The sequence below is a fragment of the Condylura cristata genome, unplaced genomic scaffold, assembly GCF_000260355.1.
Source record: "Condylura cristata isolate star-nosed mole 26May11 unplaced genomic scaffold, ConCri1.0 scaffold00037, whole genome shotgun sequence".
Classification (NCBI taxonomy): domain Eukaryota; kingdom Metazoa; phylum Chordata; class Mammalia; order Eulipotyphla; family Talpidae; genus Condylura; species Condylura cristata.
Genome location: NW_004567138.1, coordinates 3864785 through 3885146, shown reverse-complemented (window position 1 = coordinate 3885146; position 20362 = coordinate 3864785). Strand labels below are relative to the sequence as shown.

The following is a 20362-nucleotide window of genomic DNA, read 5'->3' as shown; positions in this document are numbered from 1 at the left end:
CTCATGCCAAGATGTAGGTGCTTGCATTCCTAATGGTCCCAAGGTAGCTATTTCCATTGGCTAACATATCTTACAGCTGGCAAATGGCCGTCCTCATGATGGAATAAGACAGAACCAAGATCCAAATATTTCAGTATTGTGGAAGCCAGTTAGCTTAAAATCTATTCAAAGAAAAATGTTTTAAATTGTAAGTTCCTTAATTGTTTACAAAAATAGCAGAGTGATGGGGAAGTAAGGGTATTGCTTTGAAACAAATGGGAGAAATAATTCCAAATGCAGATTCTGTTATTGTTTTAAATATAAATAAGTTGTTTTTAAGATTTATTCATTTATGCATACAAGAGCTGGGGTACAAGCTGGAGGTGCAGGGGGGTAAGAGGTCTGCTGTGCCATGTGAGTCCCTGGCTGGGGATGGAACTCATGCTGCAGATAGTTTCAAGGTACTGTGCTTTAACCTATTGTGCCACCAGGGAGGGCCCCAAATATAAGTAAGTTGTTTTAATCTCCTGATTGCATCAATTTCCTTGTCTGTAAAAGGACAATAGTAATTGTTTTCTGGATTGTTGGGATTATGTGAAAATCTCTGTATAATGTTGTCATAAAGATTTGCTAACGAATATGTTGTGAATGATACATTTGCAAATATTAATTTGTTATGTAGTATAGAAAATGAATATATACAAGTCACAGAAGGTTGTATAAAGCAGTTTAGCCGTATTCATCTTTGTTTGTATTATTTACTACAATAAAATGGAAACTGTTGATATGGTAGTAGTTGGAAATTGGGTAAATAAACTGTTGTTTATACAAAACTGTAGTTTATCCTGTCCTACATGTTCAGGATAAAGCAGTGAGAAAAAAAAAATTCCTTCTCTTTTTGAAACTTAAAATATAGTAGGGAGGAAATGAATTTCTTTTAAAATAAACTGAATGAAACATCCATAACAAAGGATTCACCTTTTCAGAGTCACTTCAATGTTGTTTAGGTCTAAGACAGATTGGAATAGAAATTAGTAATTAAAAGGATTTAGAAGATGAGTCACGTAAAATTTATACATGATAGATTTTAATTTTGTGAAATACAGAATCTCATGGGGTTTTCATCTTTGATAGAAATCACTTAATTGTAAGTATGAAATAACAGGTTTTTTGAAGAGGGCATAATTATTAACTCCTAAAATGGCTGGTGAGGCTTCCAGAATCCTAGTTGTTATCCATGCCATAGGATATTCTTTCAATTTATATGTAGTATCTATTGGAGAAATATTCATAATTATTTCTATTTTAAGTACAGGCATATATTTTAAGTTTTATAATCAAAATAAACTATTATACTACTATATTCTAACTATTATTCTACTATAATTCCTAGCTGAGGAATGATTGCTGTATCAAAACTGTGAGTAACTCTTGATAGGGTAAATAGTAAGTCTAGACTGAATTTCAGCACAGAAATAATGTTATTTTAGAATCCCCAATTATGTACAAGAAGTTTCTTCCTCCTTAGTGAGGCTGATACTATTACAGGGTACAATTGGTCAGTGGGAAGTTTTGAACGTAGATTCCTTCTTGTCTCTTATTCCTTCTTTGCTGTCAAGGTTGGTAAAAACTTACAACAAACTCAATCGCATGTATGTGGAAGAGTAATGTATTACTGTTTTTTTTATTATTACAAAAGTTTATTTTTACATCATTTTGTACATTTTTTTTCCATCTCAATTGCATTACTGTTTTTTAAAATATTGTTTTACTGCAAAGAACAAAAAAGAGGCAAGTCATTGAGATCAAGGCAAAAGGGGACTGGAGAAATGTAGATTTTTCCTTATTTTCTCAAAGTCTACTGATTTTCGATTCTGAAATTCTGTCTTAGTTCAGCCCAACTCTTTGTGTGTCTGTTCCTTGAGAAACTTGGATGTAAGGGCGGCCCCACACATCAAGTAACAACTTTCAAGAAAGGGATGATTTTGTGACTTAGCTCATCCAGTTTCCTGCTAGAAATTCTGCTGGGTGAGAAGGGAAGGTAGTTTGTACCTATAGTTATCTAGATACGTGTATCTAGATGAAAAGATTCAGGTACAGATCTTTCTTGGAGTAAGTTTATTAACAATTATTTGCTAATTAAGATTGTGAAAGAGAAACAATTGAACTTAAGAAGGATGAGGTGCTTGGAGAGGCTGGTTAGAACTAGGGGGAGCAAATGGAGCTAAGGAAAAGGGAGCAGAAGAGGAAGTAGATTGATTTAAATCTGTTGCATTGGGTAACTTGGAATAATTTGGATGGCTATGGTCAGTGGTCTACCAAAAGCACTTTGCTCCTTAGGTGCTGAAACTAATACACATGCCAAGGTACCGTGTACGTATGGCTTCACAGTTTGATTTGTATGTTTAAGAGAGTGACTTAAATTTTTTTAAACAATGTTTTACTTATTTATTCTAAATATTTACTTATGCATATAAGAACTGGGATACAGGTCAGAGGTGCAGGGGCTCAGAGGATTCATCAGAGAAAGAGTAGGGGACAGAACAGGCAGATCTAGTGGAAAAACACTGCTGAGGGGAGCAGCAGGTGGGTCAGGAGAAGTCTGCTGTGCCATGTGGGCAGCTACCTGGCCCAGGGCATTGAACTTGTGTTGCAGTGGCTGCTGTGCTTTAACCCTTTGAGCCACTAGGGAGGCCCCATATTTTGTTTATTTTAATGAAGTTAGTACAATCTCCATTTAAAACTCATACCTCAGGCCGAAAATGATCAGTAAAATAAAAATGAGCGTTGTTCTGTTGGTGCACACTTCTGTATGAGTAATTTAATGTATGACTAATGGACATTAGAACATTAGAAATTCTCACAAGATTTTTCTTTAATCTCAACAAGTTTTCTCTCGGAATTTAGTCTTCTCCTATTATCATTTCATCTCTAACCTCCTAATTCTCTTCTTTTGGGGTAGACCCTCAGATTGTAAAAGTGGTTTCAAATTAAGGGAGGTCATTTTCCCCAAGTTTAGTTCTCTGAAAACTTTCATCTTGCACTGTACGTCATCATCCAGGAATGAAGCAATCATACACCAGATTTTCATGGTTGGCTGCCAAATCATATGAACATTGGCATTGACTGGATTTCTTTATTATCAGCCTGGAAATGCACCACCCTGGAAAAGGTAGCCTCTCTGTGCACAAATGTAATTTTTTAAAAAGGAAAGGCAATATGAAGGGAGCTGGGTATGATCACCAAATATCAGCACAACAAATATTAGGCATGGGTAATTCCAATTACTAAATTGTTTTTTAAGAGTGATGGTTATTTGGAATACCACACTACAAAAGTTATTTTTCCAAATAAAAAAGGATTAAAGGGAAAAGAAAAAAAGAAATCTAAACCATGGAATGACTGTGTTTGATGCTGATAAACATAAATCATGTTTTTTTTTCTCCATTCATAAGTTCACTTGGCGTATAGTTATCAGCTATTCTCTGACCTGAGAAGTCTGAGTAAATTCATTGGAATTCTCTGTCTTTGATCTTTGATTCCTGGGTTTCTTGAGAAGAGTTATTTTCACTTTGCAGTGAACTTCACTGCTATCCTGTTCAGTAACTTTGAGCTTTATATATTTTCCTTTTTAAAAATCCCAAGTTCTTAGTTGAAGGTTTTGCCTCCTGGTCAAACCACAGGTCCACACACAGTCGTGACCTGGGGTGGGCAGAACCTTGTTCCAGGGTTTAAAATCCATCTCTCCTACATGTGATTTGATTTGCAGTTTGGTGGTAGAGATGTTATAAACGTCTTGGAATTAATTATTTGTATCTTATAGCTGGATGATACTATGTACCTTCTAAGCAGTTATAATGAGATATATACACATACACATTAATCCTTTCATCTGAACCACCATCCTGTTGAGGTTAATATTCATTCTATTTGCAGATGAGGAAGCTGAAGCTTAGAAAGAGGAACAGTAACTTTCCCAAGGCTACATAGCTAGTAAGTGACAGATTTGAAATTGTCTATCTGACTGCAAAGTTACTTATAAGCAACTTTCTTAAAATTCTTAAATAGAACATTAAGTTTTTTTCTTTTTTTCACGAGAGTTTCCTCCTTAGTCATTTGGTTACTTGCCTCGACTCTTCTAGAAAAGCAAAGCTAGAGCCCAGCCTCAGCCCATCCTCAGTGTCCTGGAAACCAGTGCCCCTTGAAATCTCTGGACCTCTGGCTTAGCCATTGAAGGGTGGGGCCACGATCACAGATGCCTTTATAACAGCCAACCCTTACTATCTCTAGACTTTGTAGACTCAGCCTTTGAAGCTCAGTCACTTTTCTAAATATGATGCCTTCTGTTTGGAACAAATATACATATACTCACTACTGGTAATTGGCTACTTACCTTTAGTGAGCATACTGCGTGGGGGGGGGGATAACCCTTTATTGCATTTCTCCGATAACAGAAAAGATGCTAAGTGCTCTCTATAAATATCACAGCAGCTCCATAAGGCGGACTTTAAAATTCTCGTTTTATGGAGGTGAAAGACTCAGAAGGTTTTGACTTTTCCAAGATGAAGCTAGAGAGTGGCATTTTCAAAATTCCAGTTCTTGTGTGTTTGATAGTAAAACCATATATTTAGAACGTTAATGAAGCTGTATATATATTTTTAAAATTCAGCTTAGCCTTAAAGATGATGGGCATTGCTTTTTCAATCAGGTTTTAGAAGATACACACATATGTATACACACACATATATGTATGTATGTATATACATACACACAATGATTATTAGCCTGTGTCTTTCATTTTACTGCCTGCTTTACTCCACGATAGGGCGACGTGGAGTGGAAAGAAGGTGGCTGGATTTTGTTAAATGCCTCCGGGAGGGTCCTAAATTCACAGCGCAGAGCAGCAGACGCAGTTCGGCTTTGTGCCTCCGCGGGTCTCCTTCCGCGTCCTCCTTTCCGAGAATTCGTCCCTCCCCCCCCCGCGGAAAACTACGCTTCCCAGCGTGCCGCGCGGCGGAGAGCGCGGGCTTAATCAACCCTTCCATCCTCCTCTCCCACCACCCAGTCGCGGAGTGATGATGCAGACGCGTCAGGCGCCGACCAGTGACGGCGTTCTGACTCGCGACCGCGGCGGCCTTAGCAGCGGCAATAGGCGCAACAGCGGCGGCGACTGCAGGGAAGACGGCGGCGGCGGCGGGGCGGGCGCTGTGCGCAGAGGGGAGGGGTAGGCGGGCGGCGCCGGCGGCTTCAACTGCGGCAGCGACGGCCAGGCGACGGAAGAAGAATCCCCATCAGCCGGTGGTCGAGTTAGGCCTAAGCAGCGCCCCTGGAGCCGCTTGCGCTGCCCTCGCAGGGGATCTCCATAGAGACCGTGACATACACAGAGGCGGGGGTCCGCGTTAGGGTGCCGGACCAGAGCCAGTTCCTCGGCGCCTGTCGTCGCCACCCCCTTCCCTGCGGCCAACGCGCGTTCATCTGTTCTCAGCCTCGCGGTTCCTGGTGTGCGGGTGCTCGACTTTTGGGCTGGGGCCGGGCGGGGGCGGGCTCTAAGGCCGCCGCCTCAGCCTCTCCCGCCCCCTTACCCGCCCCGGAGCGGGAAGCTGCGGAGGCTCCGCCATGGCCTCGGGAGCCGGAGGAATAGGAGGGGGCGGCGGCGGCAAGATCCGGACGCGGCGGTGCCACCAGGGGCCAATTAAGCCTTACCAGCAGGGGCGGCAACAGCACCAGGTACGGGACCCCGGCGCCGCGGTGGCCCCACGGGGCGGGAGCGGGCGGTGAGGGGTCCCACGCCGCACGTGGAGCGGTCGGCCAGGCCTGCGGAAAGGCCCCGGCGAGGCGGCGGGAGCCCAGGCCGCCGGGGTGGCGACGGGAAGTGGGCTGAGACGGGCCGTCTTGGCGACACACACGCCGCACACACGTGTGATTCGGGCGCCCTTCCCCGATCGTCCGGGCCAGGGGTTTCCCCGGGACCGGCACTGGGCGGGAACAGAAATTCTAAGCCCGCGAGGTTCGCATCGCCTTAGTTTTTGGCGGGGCTTGAGAGTCGGAGGATATTTGTCAGTCGGCTCCAGGGAGAAAGGAGAAGGTGGACTAGCGATCTCTGCCTCGCTGTTTTCTCGTCTCCCGCGTTTGACCGCGTCTGGGAAAGAGGCTGCCCGGAGAAAGCTGCCTCTCGGGCACCCGGGGGTGGGGCGAGTGGTTATATTACACAGAAAGTGGAGTAACTTAGTCTCGATCTGTTAATTCTCGGGCTCCCCTGTTCCGGGCGACCCTCTCCGAACTGAGAGCCTTGGCGTGAGGTTTTGTTCGTTCGTTTGTTTTCCTTTCACCGGGTTATAGTTACGGTGGCACTGGGGCATTTTGAAAGTCCCTCTCCACCCTTACGTATTTTGTCTGCTGCGAGATTCTTCTCACCCCCTCTGTTGTTCCCTCCCACCCCCCTCATTTATTTTGGAGGCTAGAATTGGCCGTTATGCACAATTGACTGGGGCTCCAGTTCTGATCTCATGCACAAAACATTTTAATATTATGGGGCGTATTCTAGAAGGTTAGGTACTTTTGACACTTCAGGGCTTACAATTTAAACGCTCTGTGTTTGGAATTATGAAACGGAGTTTATCCTGCTCGTAAATATACAAGGAGTTTGAATCGCAGACAATTCGGTTTTTTAAAAACGACACTTTTCCGTCATGGAACTTCAAGTACAAAACATTTTAGTATTATTGGGCGTAGTCTAGAAGGTTAGGTACTTTTGACACTTGAGAAACGTTGGTGGGCTTACAGTTTAACCATTTTGTCTACTCGTGGTCATTTGAAATTATGAAAAGGCGTTTATCCTAATTGCAAATAAATAAGGAGTTTGAATCTCAGAAAATCTGTTTTTTTTTTTTTTTTTTTAAAGTTACCTTTTCGTCCTGAGACATCAAGTAGGAAAATGCTTTGAAACTAGTTTAACAAAACTCAGGGATAGTAAGATGGGAAGTGTATCTTACATCCTTATTAAACTTGTTTAAAAAAAAAAAAGTATAATCAAAAGGTCGGATAACCTGTTGCTTGCGCTTGGTTAAAGGTAGATTTCCTAGATTAATTTTATTCTTAATGAGGAATGTCGAACATTTTAACGTGTTTGGAAATGGTGTTAAATTTATCATCTTAAAAGCCCAGAATTTTAAAGATTAGAGGGCAACTTTTTAGTAGTAAAAAGTACAGTTTGTAATGTTTATTTTTGTACAAATGGTTAGCAGTGTTGGTATTGCTATTACCTCTCATCAGAGTCTCCCCAGATCCAAAAAGTGCCTTTTTCACGTTTCTTTGTGGGGATCAGGGGTACTTGAAGGCAGATTTAAGATTAGAATTCAGGTCACAGCCTGGCCATTTAACCTCCCCCCCCCCCCTTTTTGTAGAATGGAGTGAGACACATGTTTCTGTTTTTCCTGAGTAAATATCTTTTGAGTGCATCCTTAGATCTTAAAAAGTTATTGTTCATGCTTTAAATACAGATAATTGGATGGTCAGCAGAGTGTATAGGGGAGCTAATACATTCCAGGTGACAAAAGTTATAAGCACAGCTTTATTTTTAAATGTACTTAGATGAAAATCTAAATTTGGAGAGGTGATGTCTTAACAACATTAACACCTACGGTCCAAATTGTCTTGGAGCTTATATGATTTCAGGCTGTGTAGTTTTGTTCTATAGCTTGATATTATTGTTTCCTATCTACAATACTTCCTTTTCAACCACTTAATTGAAAAAAATAAAATCAATTTTCAGCTGTTACTTGCTATTAAAGATACTAGAGGATTTCTTGATTAGTGCTGTAGGTGTTACTTAATATTGGCAGACGGTACTAAAGAAAAGCATTCAGGAATATACAAATGAATACTCTTATAATTTTTAAAAACAAAATAAGGACTTTCTTTAGGTCTGTGGGAACTTCTGTGGACTTGAAACTACCTGCTTGCTGTCTGCTATCCTAGGCTGCCCCTGTTTTGCTGCAGCTGCTGAGTCATCATGAATAGCAAGGAGCTTCATGACATGGCATGTTTAATACTGATGTTCTTTGATGACGTGTCCAAGGGTTTCTGAGCAAAAATGAAGTTTTTGGTAGTGTAGCAGAGGGTTGGGATAAGAATGAGAAATCTTGCACTGTTGATGGATCCTTGCCATTGCCTGTCAAGCCAACTGGCCCAGTGCAGTCACGCAGTACCTGTCACTTTGGGTTTGTTCCACTGACTTGTAATTTCCTGTTTTGACTTCCTCTGGTTTTCACTCTAATGAGATACATTTAAAGTTTACAGTTTTCCCTTTTAACTTCCCATCTTGATCTTTAAATTGCCATCTTGCTTGAAGTTGGGGAGACAAATCTAATGTCTTACACAATTGTAAAAGCAAAACCAAAGAATAGCTCTGAATAATGTAAGTTGATCATTTTCACTTGTCTTCTTCCCTACCCAGTAACTTTTAGCTCAGATGCACTTAGGAAATGGTGTCATTTTTCTAGCTGGGAGTGAACAGATCACAAAAGAGGATGTGGTTAGTTTCTTTTACCTGGTCAATCTGTTTTCTGTTTCCTTTTGTGGAGATTGTCAGGCCCAGAAAGTAAACTTTGGAGAGGTTAAGCTGCCCTTTATAGCCACCTCAAAAAAATTTGAATCCATGGGCAAATCAGGCCTGCCTCTGGAAGGATCTACTGCCACCTCCTGGTTAGAGGGATCTACTTATCTTTGACCTTTTTGTGGGTATGCCATAGAGGTTTTGTCTTCTGGTTTAGAATTAAGAGAACTCTTTTCTCTTATTCTTAGATGTAGTTTGTCTTATGTGTCATTGTTTGCATTTAGCTGTTTGAAAAAAGAAGGTGGGGAGGAAACTTTTATCTGTTCAGTAACATTCATCAAGAATCTGCAAATTTCAAAATTTCTGTAAAGAGCCAGATAGTAAATATTTTAGGCTCTGTTTGCTGCAATTCCCACCTACCCCCCCATGAAAATTTATTTTAAAATGTAAAAATAATTCTTTTAATATGTTTTTCTCATAGAAACACAAGTCATTTAAGTGTATAGGGAAATAAATTCAAGTATTAACTTGTTTAATACATTTATTTAAAGTAGTACCTTGGGTGTGGTATTTTATCAACAATTTTTCTAATAAGACTAATGGCCAAAGGATCCCCCAGGTGTTGTCTTAACATTTCCTGGAATGTTTCCAGTTGAGGCATTTACCTTTTAGCTTGAAGTAAAATGGGAGACTTTGATCAGATGTCACTAGTTAAAATGATTTTAGTTAGTCAAATTGTTATTAGAAAGATGTAATGACCTTGTATTTTCAAAAATGTCTTATTGGTAGCCACTTAGCTTCTGTGACAGTTGTTGCCCAGGTCCTTGTTCAGAGCTTTCGTGTCTTTGCTTATGTTTTGTTGATTTGTCCATTGTGGAGTGGCGTGTTGAAGTCTCCTATAATGTATGTATTTTCTCTGATCCACGTTTTTATAGATGACAGTAGTTTCCTGATATATTTTGGTGTGCTCCTTCATTTGGTGCATATATATTGCTTCTGTGACAGTTGTAATACATATTTTAAAGATTCTTGGAAATCTTGCCACCAGATATTCAGTGTGCTTTACTATGTTTTTTTGAAAACAGGATGGTACAAACCCTTTTCTGACTATATGCTTGTCTGATTTTGTCTTTTTCACAGTGTGATTTAAGAGAAAAGCTAATCCAGTTTTCAAACAGGTTATGAAAAGAAACAATAACTTAAATTTTCAATGGGTTAAATTGCCTGGGACTTTGGGTCTTGTTGCGAATTTGAAAAGCCAGTTGGGAACCCCTTTTCTTACCCTTGTTGTTTGCTTACTGATAATTATTTATTAATATCATGTTTACAAGATGGATAGCTAAAAGTAAGGGATTAGCTATGCTCCTCCTTAATGCATTAGTGGGCTGTTTTGAAGGAAATTGAAGTTTGTGACAATGTTTAGGTTTTTAATTTTTTAGCCAAAAGTATTTTATGCTTAGATTTTTTGGTTTAATCTCTTGGGGTTGAAAGGGGAAGAATTGACCAGGGCAATTGCGTAAAATGAGACTTTGAGAAATGTTTGGAGAGTATAGTGAGGGGAAGTGAGTAAGAAAAGTTCATAGAACCCTAGAGTAACATTAAGGATCAGTGACAAATCTTGTTGAAACAAGTGTATCTGAAAAGAATAGAAATCAAAACAGCAGCCTATTCCAGGAGAACAGGGCTTTAGAACTTAAAACTTTTTGAGGATGGATTATATTTGATATTTATAGTTGAGACACAGTGAAGTTATTGAGAAAGGAAATTTTATCATTCTAATACTACTGTTTGATGGAGGAGAATGTGAAGAAGAGAGTTGAGCAGAGCTGATATCTAGAAAACAAATAGTAAATACCTTTGTATGAGAATAAGGGAGGCTAGATGGGTAGGGAGCTAACTAGGACAGATGTGTGGCAATTTTGAGATTACAGACTCGTAAAAAGATACATAGGAGAAGAGTGTTTTTTCCCTTCACAAATGCATTCTGAGTTAAGATTATAGAGTTTTGTCTCACTTTAGTCTTCTTTCATTATTCCTTGAACTCAGGTTAAATGCAGTTTGAAAAGTTACATATTGTCCAGTGTTTATTAATATGTGTAAATTGGATTGGATTTATTTTTGGCCCCCAAATTGAACATTCTGAACCTTAAAGGCATTTTAAATACTTATTTATGCATATAAAATATGGGGTGTAGGCCAGAGGTGCAGGGGGGCAATGAGATAATTCACCAGAGACAGTGTGGGGATCAGAACAGACAGCAGTGACTGAAATCCACTGCTGAGGGAAGCAGCAGGCAAGACAGGAGAGGTCTGGGACACCATGTAGGCTGGCTGCCACTAGCTCCATAATGCGGAGGCTTAACCTCTTGCAGCACTGGGGAGGCCCTTAAAGGCGTTTTTGGTATGCTTTTTAAAATGAAGAATCCTTAGTACTTGGAGAGAAAGAATATTAGGTTCTGAGAGAGAAAAAGCTCACTCAGTTTTAAGGATTTATTCTTTTTAATCCTTGAATTTAGTCTCATTAGTCAAGCTTATCTAGTATAGATGTCTTTTTTTAGGGTCACAAGGAATATTTTTAAGTTTTCAGTTCCTCAATTTTTTGGTTTTGATTCCTCTAGACTTAGTGGTTTTGCTCTCTTTGGCTCCATTTTTGCTCTGTTCCTTTGTGTTATTACAGAATATGGTTGATTTTCTTATGTTCTTGGATAGTATCACAAGTTGTTTTTTCAGAAGTAGGACCATTAGTGTGGCAATAAAAATACTTGTTTAAGGTGGAACTATCACACCAAGCAAAGTATTGTATTTTCGAATTCTGGATTTATTGGTGTTCTTTTAGACACTTGTCACAGAATATTCGTATGTGGGAATAAGAGGGTGGTTGAGCAGTGCAATTGAAGGTAAGTTAAAGCTGTGTGCCAGCCAGTCTGTGTACTGCGAAGACCTGGTTCCTGCCCTGCTAGAGCTGATGCTCTAGTGGAGGCTGGCTGTAATTACCGTCCTGTTTGACAAGTTGCCGTCAGTAGGAAGTACATATGTACCTTGCATATGTAAGAGTGACTGTCCAGACTGGCCAGGGTCAGTGAAGGTTTTTTTTGTAGTGAAAAATCCTTAATGTCAAGATACAAAGTTGGCAGTTAACCTACCATTCAAGCCTGTGGAAGCAGGAAATTAATCTGGTAATGTAGGGCTTGAGTACTCTTGGGTAAACCTTTGTTCACTATAAGTTTTCCTCTTTTTTTATAATTTCATAAGATATCCTTTCTTTAGTCCTTAAGAGAAACTGACTTGCCCCCTTTCTGTAAAGACCTGAAGATTTCTCTCAAGAATTCCTGAAAGGATCTTTGGTAATAGAGAAAAAAGGAACTTTTTGCTTTTATTTTTTTCTTTTTTCCCTGATTCTTTCGCTCTTTTTAAGTTTCCATTAGTGGCTGGAGTCTGATACTTCATAAAAAATTGCCATGCCGGGGACTAAGTACTTCCCCACATCTGTTTGATAGGTGGGACCTCCTTATTTCTCTGCTGTCTCCTAACCAGTTTTGTGCATCATTGGATGTCTTTTACAATTCTAATATCTGGTAGTTAATTATTTACTATAAAAAAAGGTAAGCCTTTAGTTTTATTTCTGATGATTTTCAATGTTGTATATATAAAAGTTGATACAATGGTCTGGTGTATTTTTAGATAATGAGTTAATGCTGAAAATAGAATAGTCGATCAGGTAAAGTTTTGTTGTCATTAAGCTTATACTCAGGGTTTTGTTTGTCATGATCTTAATTGGGATAATGGTCATTGAGTTTTTAGATTTTATACAGTGGTTCTGAAACTATTATTTGCATAAGAATTAACCCAGGAGCTTGTTAAAAACAAATTTGCATTTCTAACAGGCTCATAGATGCTACCAATGCTGTCTGATCAGAAGACTAATTTGAGAACCACTCTTTCTCAGTCTTTTCAGAGTGACCAGATATGTAAACTACAGAACAAAGCATTGCACATAGGTTCTCACACATACTCCTGCACACGAGGCTAAATGGGCATTTTTGAAAGATTTAATGTTTAAGGTTTGTTAGATTTATTGATTTATTTACTAATAAGCCTTTTAAAAAATTGATTCATTCACTAACAAGGCTACCAGGAGCTTGGATGGCATGTGCCAAGGAGACTTATGTGTTCGAGTCAGTACATTTTGTTTGCTCAGTCTATACTACTTCCCCACTATAAATTTGTATTGCTCATTTCTCACTTTTTCAGGTCTCTGTTTATGTAAAATGCCTGTTGCATTTTGCTTCTCTGCTTTATTTTTGTCCATGGTGCTGGTCACCATATTATGTATTTATGTCTTTTATATATATATATATATATACATTTTTTATTTTTAAAAGATTTATTTATTTGTGCATACAGAACTGGGGTACAGGCCAGAGGCTCAGGGGAGGCGAGAGGCTTCACCAGAGACAGAGTGGGGAGCAGAACAGGCAGATCGAAGAAGTACACTGCTAAGAGGAGCAGTGGGCGGTTCAGGAGAGGTCTGCAGCGCCATGTGGTCACCTCCAGGGCAGGCAGAATCGAACTCATGGGAAGTGGCTTTAGCTTCTTACTGCAGTGTTTTAACCCATTGTGCCACCAGGGAAGGCCATGTCTTATATATTTACTTGTGTTTTTTTCCTCCCAACTTTGACTATTCAGCTTCAAGAAGACAGGGGCCAATAGTTGTTGGTATAAATTGAATAGGGATTGTAGTGTTGATTGAATACATTGAATGAAGATAAGGAATGTCTGCCTTTACCCGTATGAATCAGATAAAATTCTAAAACATTCACTAGGATAAAGCCTCATATCTGGCCCATTTAGATACTGCTTTTTAGAGATAAAAGTTGCTGTAGCTCAGTTCCCCTCCCCTAGTGTGGTACTTGTGTTTCATTGTTGATAAAGGTGAATCTAATTGATAACACCTAACTGACTTTTTTTTTAATTTTCATGTTAATTAGAAGAAATAATAGCACAACTGTGTTGGTTGGGAACAGCAGCAAGAAACACTCCACTCCAGGTGGTGCAACTGAGATATATTTGAGTCTTCTTAGAGATATGCTGGTGGTGAAAGAAGTAAATATGGGACTAACAGTATTGAAAAACTGCTGCCATCCCTGGGACTGGAAGGATGAAGGAAAGAAATCTTACTGGAGATGGAGTTACAGAGATGGGCATGTAAGCAGAGAAGGGAGCATAGGAAGACAGACTGATGCCTAGTGTCCTCTAGTATCATCTCGTGACCACTTCTACCAGGAGCCAGTTTGGTGATTTAGTGTGTAGGGATAGTGTAGTAAAAGTGGAGTGAGGGAAGAACAAGTGAAGACCACCAAACAAAACGTCATTATCAGTGACTTGATAAATTTCACTGGATAGAAAATCATTAAATAATCAAACAGGTAAAAATCACACTTAAGTTTGGGCTCTATAAGCTGCATTGTATTCAGCACAGCCCAAAATGGCAGTGTAAAACTTGTCTTTCTGATTCCTCTTAGAAGGAATGCTATGGTATATTCTAAGTAGTGTGCTGCAGGTATGTTTTTTAGATAACTGAATCTTAGAAGCTTTAAGTATATGTAATTTTATTAATCTCTTGCAAAGAGAAATTTGCCTAAAATGTACTGTCATTTCCTAGATAACCAGAAAGATGACTCTCAAGTTTTAGCATACATCAAAAACACCTTAGGAGGTTTCGTTAAAACTGTTGAGCCCTCTATCTTAAGTTAATGAGGTTGGTACAGGGGCCACACTTTTCTAGAAGACCCTGAGTTTCATTTAGCTTATTTTGATGGCTTAGGGTTGTTACCCTAATATGGTATATTAAAATAGAGTGGTTTTTTGGCAATGAAGATTCTAGGTCAGTTTTATGTTCTGTATTTCTTTTTACTGTCAGGCTCTTCATATTGTCATTCATTAATGCCACTAGTAATTCTTTTTCTCATTTTTTTTTTTAAAGATTTATTTATTTGTGCATACAGAACTGGGGTACAGGCCAGAGGCTCGGGCGGTGAGAGGCCCCACCAGAGACAGAGTGGGGAGCAGAACAGGCAGATCGATGAAGTACACTGCTGAGGGGAGCAGCGGGCGGGTCAGGAGAGGTCTGCCACGCCATGTGGTCACCTCCGGGGCAGGCGGGAATCGAACTCATGCGGAAGTGGCTTTAGATTCTCAGTGCAGTGCTTTAACCCACTGCGCCACCAGGGAGGGCCTCTTTTTCTCATTTTGATTTCCTTGTACTAAGCTGCTAAGATTAGGTAAATGGTTAAATTTTAGTTGAGAGAAAAGATCTCCAAATTTCATGAGCTTTAGAGAAATGGTCTTTATTTATCCATTTTGATGTTGAATTGAAGAATTTACTGATTGTTCTCCACATTATCTAGTGCTGTCACATAAGTGATCTTTGGTTAAGCTCAATTTTCATTTTTTTAAAAAATAATTTTATTTTTACATTCAATTTTCATTTTTAGTTTTGTATTTGTCTCCTTGGATCTGAATAGGGAATCACAGGAGTCTGTGATAGTTCTAGTCACAACCTAGAGGAAGTTCACTAAAGATTTAACTTATAGTATTTTCTTGCTATAGTTCTTAAGCTTCCTTACCACTTCATATCAAGTATGTGTTAATTTTTCAAGTCTTACATAACTATATCTTGTAATGTGGGGGTCAGGGCGCATCACATTTTTCCATAGTAACTAATATTATGTAACATCAGCATAGAAAAAGGGGACAGTGAATACATTTCTTCAGTTATGATTATTCTAGGGCTGTTGACTTTCTGTATTGTTAGAAAACTCAAGTTGTAGAACTTTGAGAATTTCTGTTTGGAGTATGCATAGGAAATAATGACACAGTTTCCAGTTGTTACTTAGGTCTGTTGTTGTGAGGTTGTGTTGAGGTGGATTTATGGATTCTGCACTGATTATTGTTACTACTTGTCTTTTTTGTTTTTGCCTTTTGTAACACTTTTGGAAATTCTAATGCAACCTTTTGAAGGAAATTGATGACTAAAATTGGTTACCTTATTCTAGTTTGTTGCTGCTTTTTTTCCTCATTAGTAATAAAATTAATCAGTTTTTCTTGTATTTTGTACATTGTAAAGTGCTCTCACATTATTTCTCTTATCACATTATTTCACTTATAGGAAAAGAGGGTGTTTTTCTCAGTTTACCGAGAATAAGTTAAAGTTCACAGATGTACCCCAACTTTAACCAGTGTTCTTTCAACACAAAGCCCATGCTTGTATTTTATCCTAGATATGTGCAAGGGTTGTGTTTTTACCATGGTCAAGTTAGTTAATTTCATTGTCTCTAGTCATCTGTAAAGTGGAACTTCTTATACCATTTTTATAAAATTATTGTAAGGATTACATTGAGCAATATGAATGAACTAAGAACATAGCAAAGCTACAATAAATGCTAATGAAAATAGTTGTTATACCACATCCACTCCCCCCCCCCAGAAGTTAGCATAACAACCCACTCCTAGGTATTTACCCAAAGGACTCATAAAGGCTCAAAGGACACCTGAACCCCCATGTTTATTGGTGCTCTGCGGACAATAGGGAGGATGTGGAATCAACCCGAATGCCCAAATATAGATGACTGGATTAAAAACGTGGTACATACACACCATGGAATATTACTCAGTAATCATAAAAGATAAGCACATGTCATTCGCAGCAACATGGATGGAGCTGGAATCATGCTTAGTGAAATAAGCCAGAAAGAGAAAGAAAACTACTGGATGGTTTCACTCATAGCGGGAGTGTAAGGGATCAGGGAGAAAATAAAAAAGCAATTATAATAAAGTAAAAATGAAAAACAATGAACAATTATAAACCAGAGGCATTTTACAGGGATGGAGAGGGGACTAGGATCAAAACTGGGATGGAAAGAGTGCACGGGTGAATTAGTGGTGGGAAGTCCATGGGGATTACAATCGAGATGAAAAAATGCACAAAGTGAAGAATGATGAAAAAAAAAAATAGTTAAAAAAGTTAACAAAATTAGTTCCACAGATTTTGTTGTTGTTGTTACTGAATTTTCCAACATTTTATTATAGAAGAAATTCAGATATGTTACCTACAGTTCCACAGATTTTTAAGGAAAGTTTGATATTGCAAAATTTTACCATCCAAAAAATCTTAGATTACTTCTTGAGCTTATGTTAGATTTGTTGTCTTACTGCTCGTCTTTTAAAAAAACAAAACTCATTTTTTGGTCTAGAGTTTTATTCTTTTTGAAAGTATTTACAATAAAGTAATTGCCCGAGGAAGTTGTGTTAAAGGGTACTGTTGACAGAGCTTTCAATATGCTGAGATCAAAATGGGTATCTCCTAGAGTTAGTGTGTATTTTATTACTATATCTAAAATTTATATGCTTATTTGATGACCTGTTTGCGTTTTTTTAAGGATTGGATTAATACAGCGAGTGAAACAATTATTGAGCCATGGATTTATGCATATGGATTTCGTAATGTCTAGAATTTATAAATTACTATTATTCCTCTTTAACTTGAACAGCTAAATTTTAGGAAATTTTGTTGGAAACAAAAGTTGTGTTTTGCTTGTTATGACTTCTGTAAATAGATATTTATTTAAAAAGATGATTTAAAAAAAAAAAGATTTACTTATTTTTGCATACAAGAACTGGGGTACAGGGCAGAGATGCAGGTGGTGAGAGGGTCCACCAGAGCAGAGTGGGAATATGGATAATCTGTGATTCTCTGTACGGTCATAAATTGTTTAAAAAGAAAGCAGCCTTAGAATAGGTCCTCGCACTAAGTGGATTGGCTGAAATATGCTACTGAAGGGAGCAGTGAGGGAGACAGGAGAGGTTTGCTGTGCTATACCATTCAGCTCCCTGGCGGGGGACCGAAATCTGGTTGCAGACAGCCTCATAGCACTGTGCTTTAACCTGTGCCACCAAGCCCTAAAAAGGTGAATTTCTAAAATTGTCTATGTATCTTTCTTTTTAACAGGGTATTTTCAGTAGGGTGACGGAATCTGTTAAGAATATTGTGCCAGGATGGCTACAGAGATACTTCAACAAGACTGAAGAAGTGTGTAGCTGCTCAACAGACACGAGAGAGGTTCCACAGTGGCCAGAAAATAGAGAGGATGACCATCTGATATATGCCGATGAGGAGAACTCTAATATTCATGATGGAAGAATCACTCCTGAGCCAACAGTCAGTAACGCAGAAGGTAAATAGAATGTCGTATTTTATGATGAGTTCTAGGCTTTCATGCCATAATTATCTTTATATTTCCTGACTACAGTAAATTTAGTTGGGTAATACATACACCTGGTAGGAGAAGGATGATGATTAGATTCACATTAGATAACTTACTGATAAGTTTTTGTATACTAAGGGGGGTTGCCAGTATTATGAGTTAAGAGTGCAAGCTCTGTTGTCAGACTGTGGGTTTGAATTTTCATTTTCCAGTTTGCTAGTCATGTGGCTTTGGGTAAGATAATCTGTATTCTCCTCTGTACGGTCATAAATTGTTTAAAAAGAAAGCAGCCTTAGAATAGGTCCTCACACTAAGAGCTCCCTGTATAAATGTTCCCTGTTTAAATGAAGTAGGGATAATGCCTACCATAACATGAATTTGGGTATGGTATAATTAGAGTTAGCGCCTGTCTTCTCTGCAGCAAAGCTCAACTGGGTCATTCCATTTATCTTCGTGAAGTGACCTGGCTTTCTAAAGACTTGTTTGGATTCACACATAGCATTTTGGTGAGGTTTCGTATAATTAGAATCACAAAATATGTGGTCCTTTGTGATTGGCTTTTTTCACTTAGCATAATGTTTTCAAGGTTCATCCATGTCATAGCATGTATTAAAACTTACTGCCAGACAACATTTCATAATGTGTAATTGCTTTTATTTACTTATCAGGTAATTGATATTTGGGTTGTTGCCATTTTTTTTTAACATTGTAAGTAATGCTGTGAATATTCATGTGCACATTTTTGTGTAGCTATGTTTTCTTTTGTGTATATGCTTAGTAGAATTGCTGGGTCATATGGTAATTTTAACAGTTTGAGGAAAAACTTTTTAATTTTGACATTTCGTTTCTTTTTTTAAAGATTTATTTATGCTTACAGTGCTGGGATACAGGCCAGAGGTGTTGGGGGTGAGAAGATTCAACAGAGACAGAGAGGGGAACAGAACAGGCAGATCTACTGAAATACAGTGCTGAGGAGAACAGTGAGTGAGCCAGGAGAGGTCTGCCACGTTATTATGTGGGTCACTCCCCTGGCTGGGGATTGAACTTGTGCTGCAGTGGCTGTGATATAACATCATAGTGCTGTGCTTTAACCCATTGCGTCACTAGGGAGGGCCCAGAAAAACTGTTTTTCAAAGTGGCTACACTATCTTATAAGCCCAATAGTACTGTAAAAAGATTCTAATTTCCTTACACCTTAACAAATTCAGTAGTTATTTTTCTTTCTTTAAAAAAAAAATGATAGCTCTTGCAGTGTGGGTGTGAAGTGACATCTCATTGTAGTTCTGATTTGCATCTCCTTGATGACTGAGGATGTTGAGTATCTTTTCATGCTCTTACTGGCCATTTTGTTGTCTGAAGAGAAGTGACTTTACGAATCCTTTTTTTCCATTTCTGATTGGGTAATTGTCATTTTATAGTTGGTTGAAAGAGAGTTTTACATATTCTGGGTGTAAGTCTCTTACCATTGTATGATTTACAATTGTTTTCATTTTGTGGGTTGTTTTTATTTTCTTGATGGCCTTTGAAGTGTAAAAGTTGTTAATTGAATAAGTTTAATTTACCTCTCAGTGTATTTCTACAGCATTTATATTTTTACTGTATGTTTTCATTTACTGGTAATTACATTTTTTACTGTGTTAAGTCTTATCTTTCCTAAATAATTGATTTAGATATATGCCCTGTTCTAGTGTATATAGTAACATTTTTCTGCCTGATTTGCTTATAGTAAGCAAAGAATGAAAGAATGGTTATTTTTTTGAGAAATGGCAAATCTAAGTTTTCTCAGTAATTTGGGCTTGTCATTTAAAATATTTATTTTAACTAGGAAGTTTTAATATCTATGTTTTTAAAAATTTCTTTCCAGTATATTATCAACAACCATCTTGAGACTTTATCTGATAGGTTGCTTGAAGACAACTGCTTCTGTGCCATTTTCTTTTCTGAGTGTTGAATGAGACTCAGCACACCCTTTTCTTTTGAGTAGACTTATGGTGTGCACTGGCATATATCTATCAGAACCCTTTTCCATACTGATGAGCTTTCTTGAGAGGATCAAGCTGAAGACTAGTTGAGGTGTAAGATGAAAAAAGAGTTTCTCATCTTACAACTTTTCTGTGTATGCTTGTATTTTCACGGAAATATCGGAATTCAGTAGTCTACAAGGTGAATTCAGTCTCAAATTTTGTTCACTGTTAAGTTCATAAGGTAATTTTTTCTTTGCGTGTGTGTTATGCACACCTTTGTGAGTCACTGTGGAAAATTTCATATTATAAAAAGTACAGATAGTGCAGTGAAATCCCCTTATACCCATTACCTAGCCTCAAAGGCAATTAATTTATGGGTGATTGTTTTCTTTACTCCCAGACCTATTCTTCCACCTTTGCACTCCGACTTCCTTATTTAGAAGTTGTGTGAACAGGTTTTTGATACTAACTTAAACTTAACAGCATTTTTTCTCTGCCCTTACCTTCAAGTTGAATCCTGCCCCTATCTTAAAAAGGTAAATTCCAACAGTTCTCATCTCACAATTTCTTTCAACCTTTCTGTAAATATTTATTCAGTGCTT

At 38.4% G+C, this 20362-nt stretch overlaps 1 protein-coding gene across 1 annotated transcript in view; it reads left to right on the top strand.

Moving 5' to 3' along the window:
• The first annotated feature begins 5239 nt into the window (after positions 1-5239).
• Positions 5240-20362, top strand: part of NUP153 (nucleoporin 153kDa) — a 60944-nt gene continuing 45821 nt past the window's right edge. The window contains exons 1-2 of the mRNA XM_004693305.2: positions 5240-5706; positions 17541-17766. Of these exons, the coding sequence (XP_004693362.1) occupies positions 5596-5706; positions 17541-17766 (337 nt within the window). The 5' untranslated portion in view covers positions 5240-5595. The remainder of the gene's footprint in view (positions 5707-17540; positions 17767-20362) is intronic.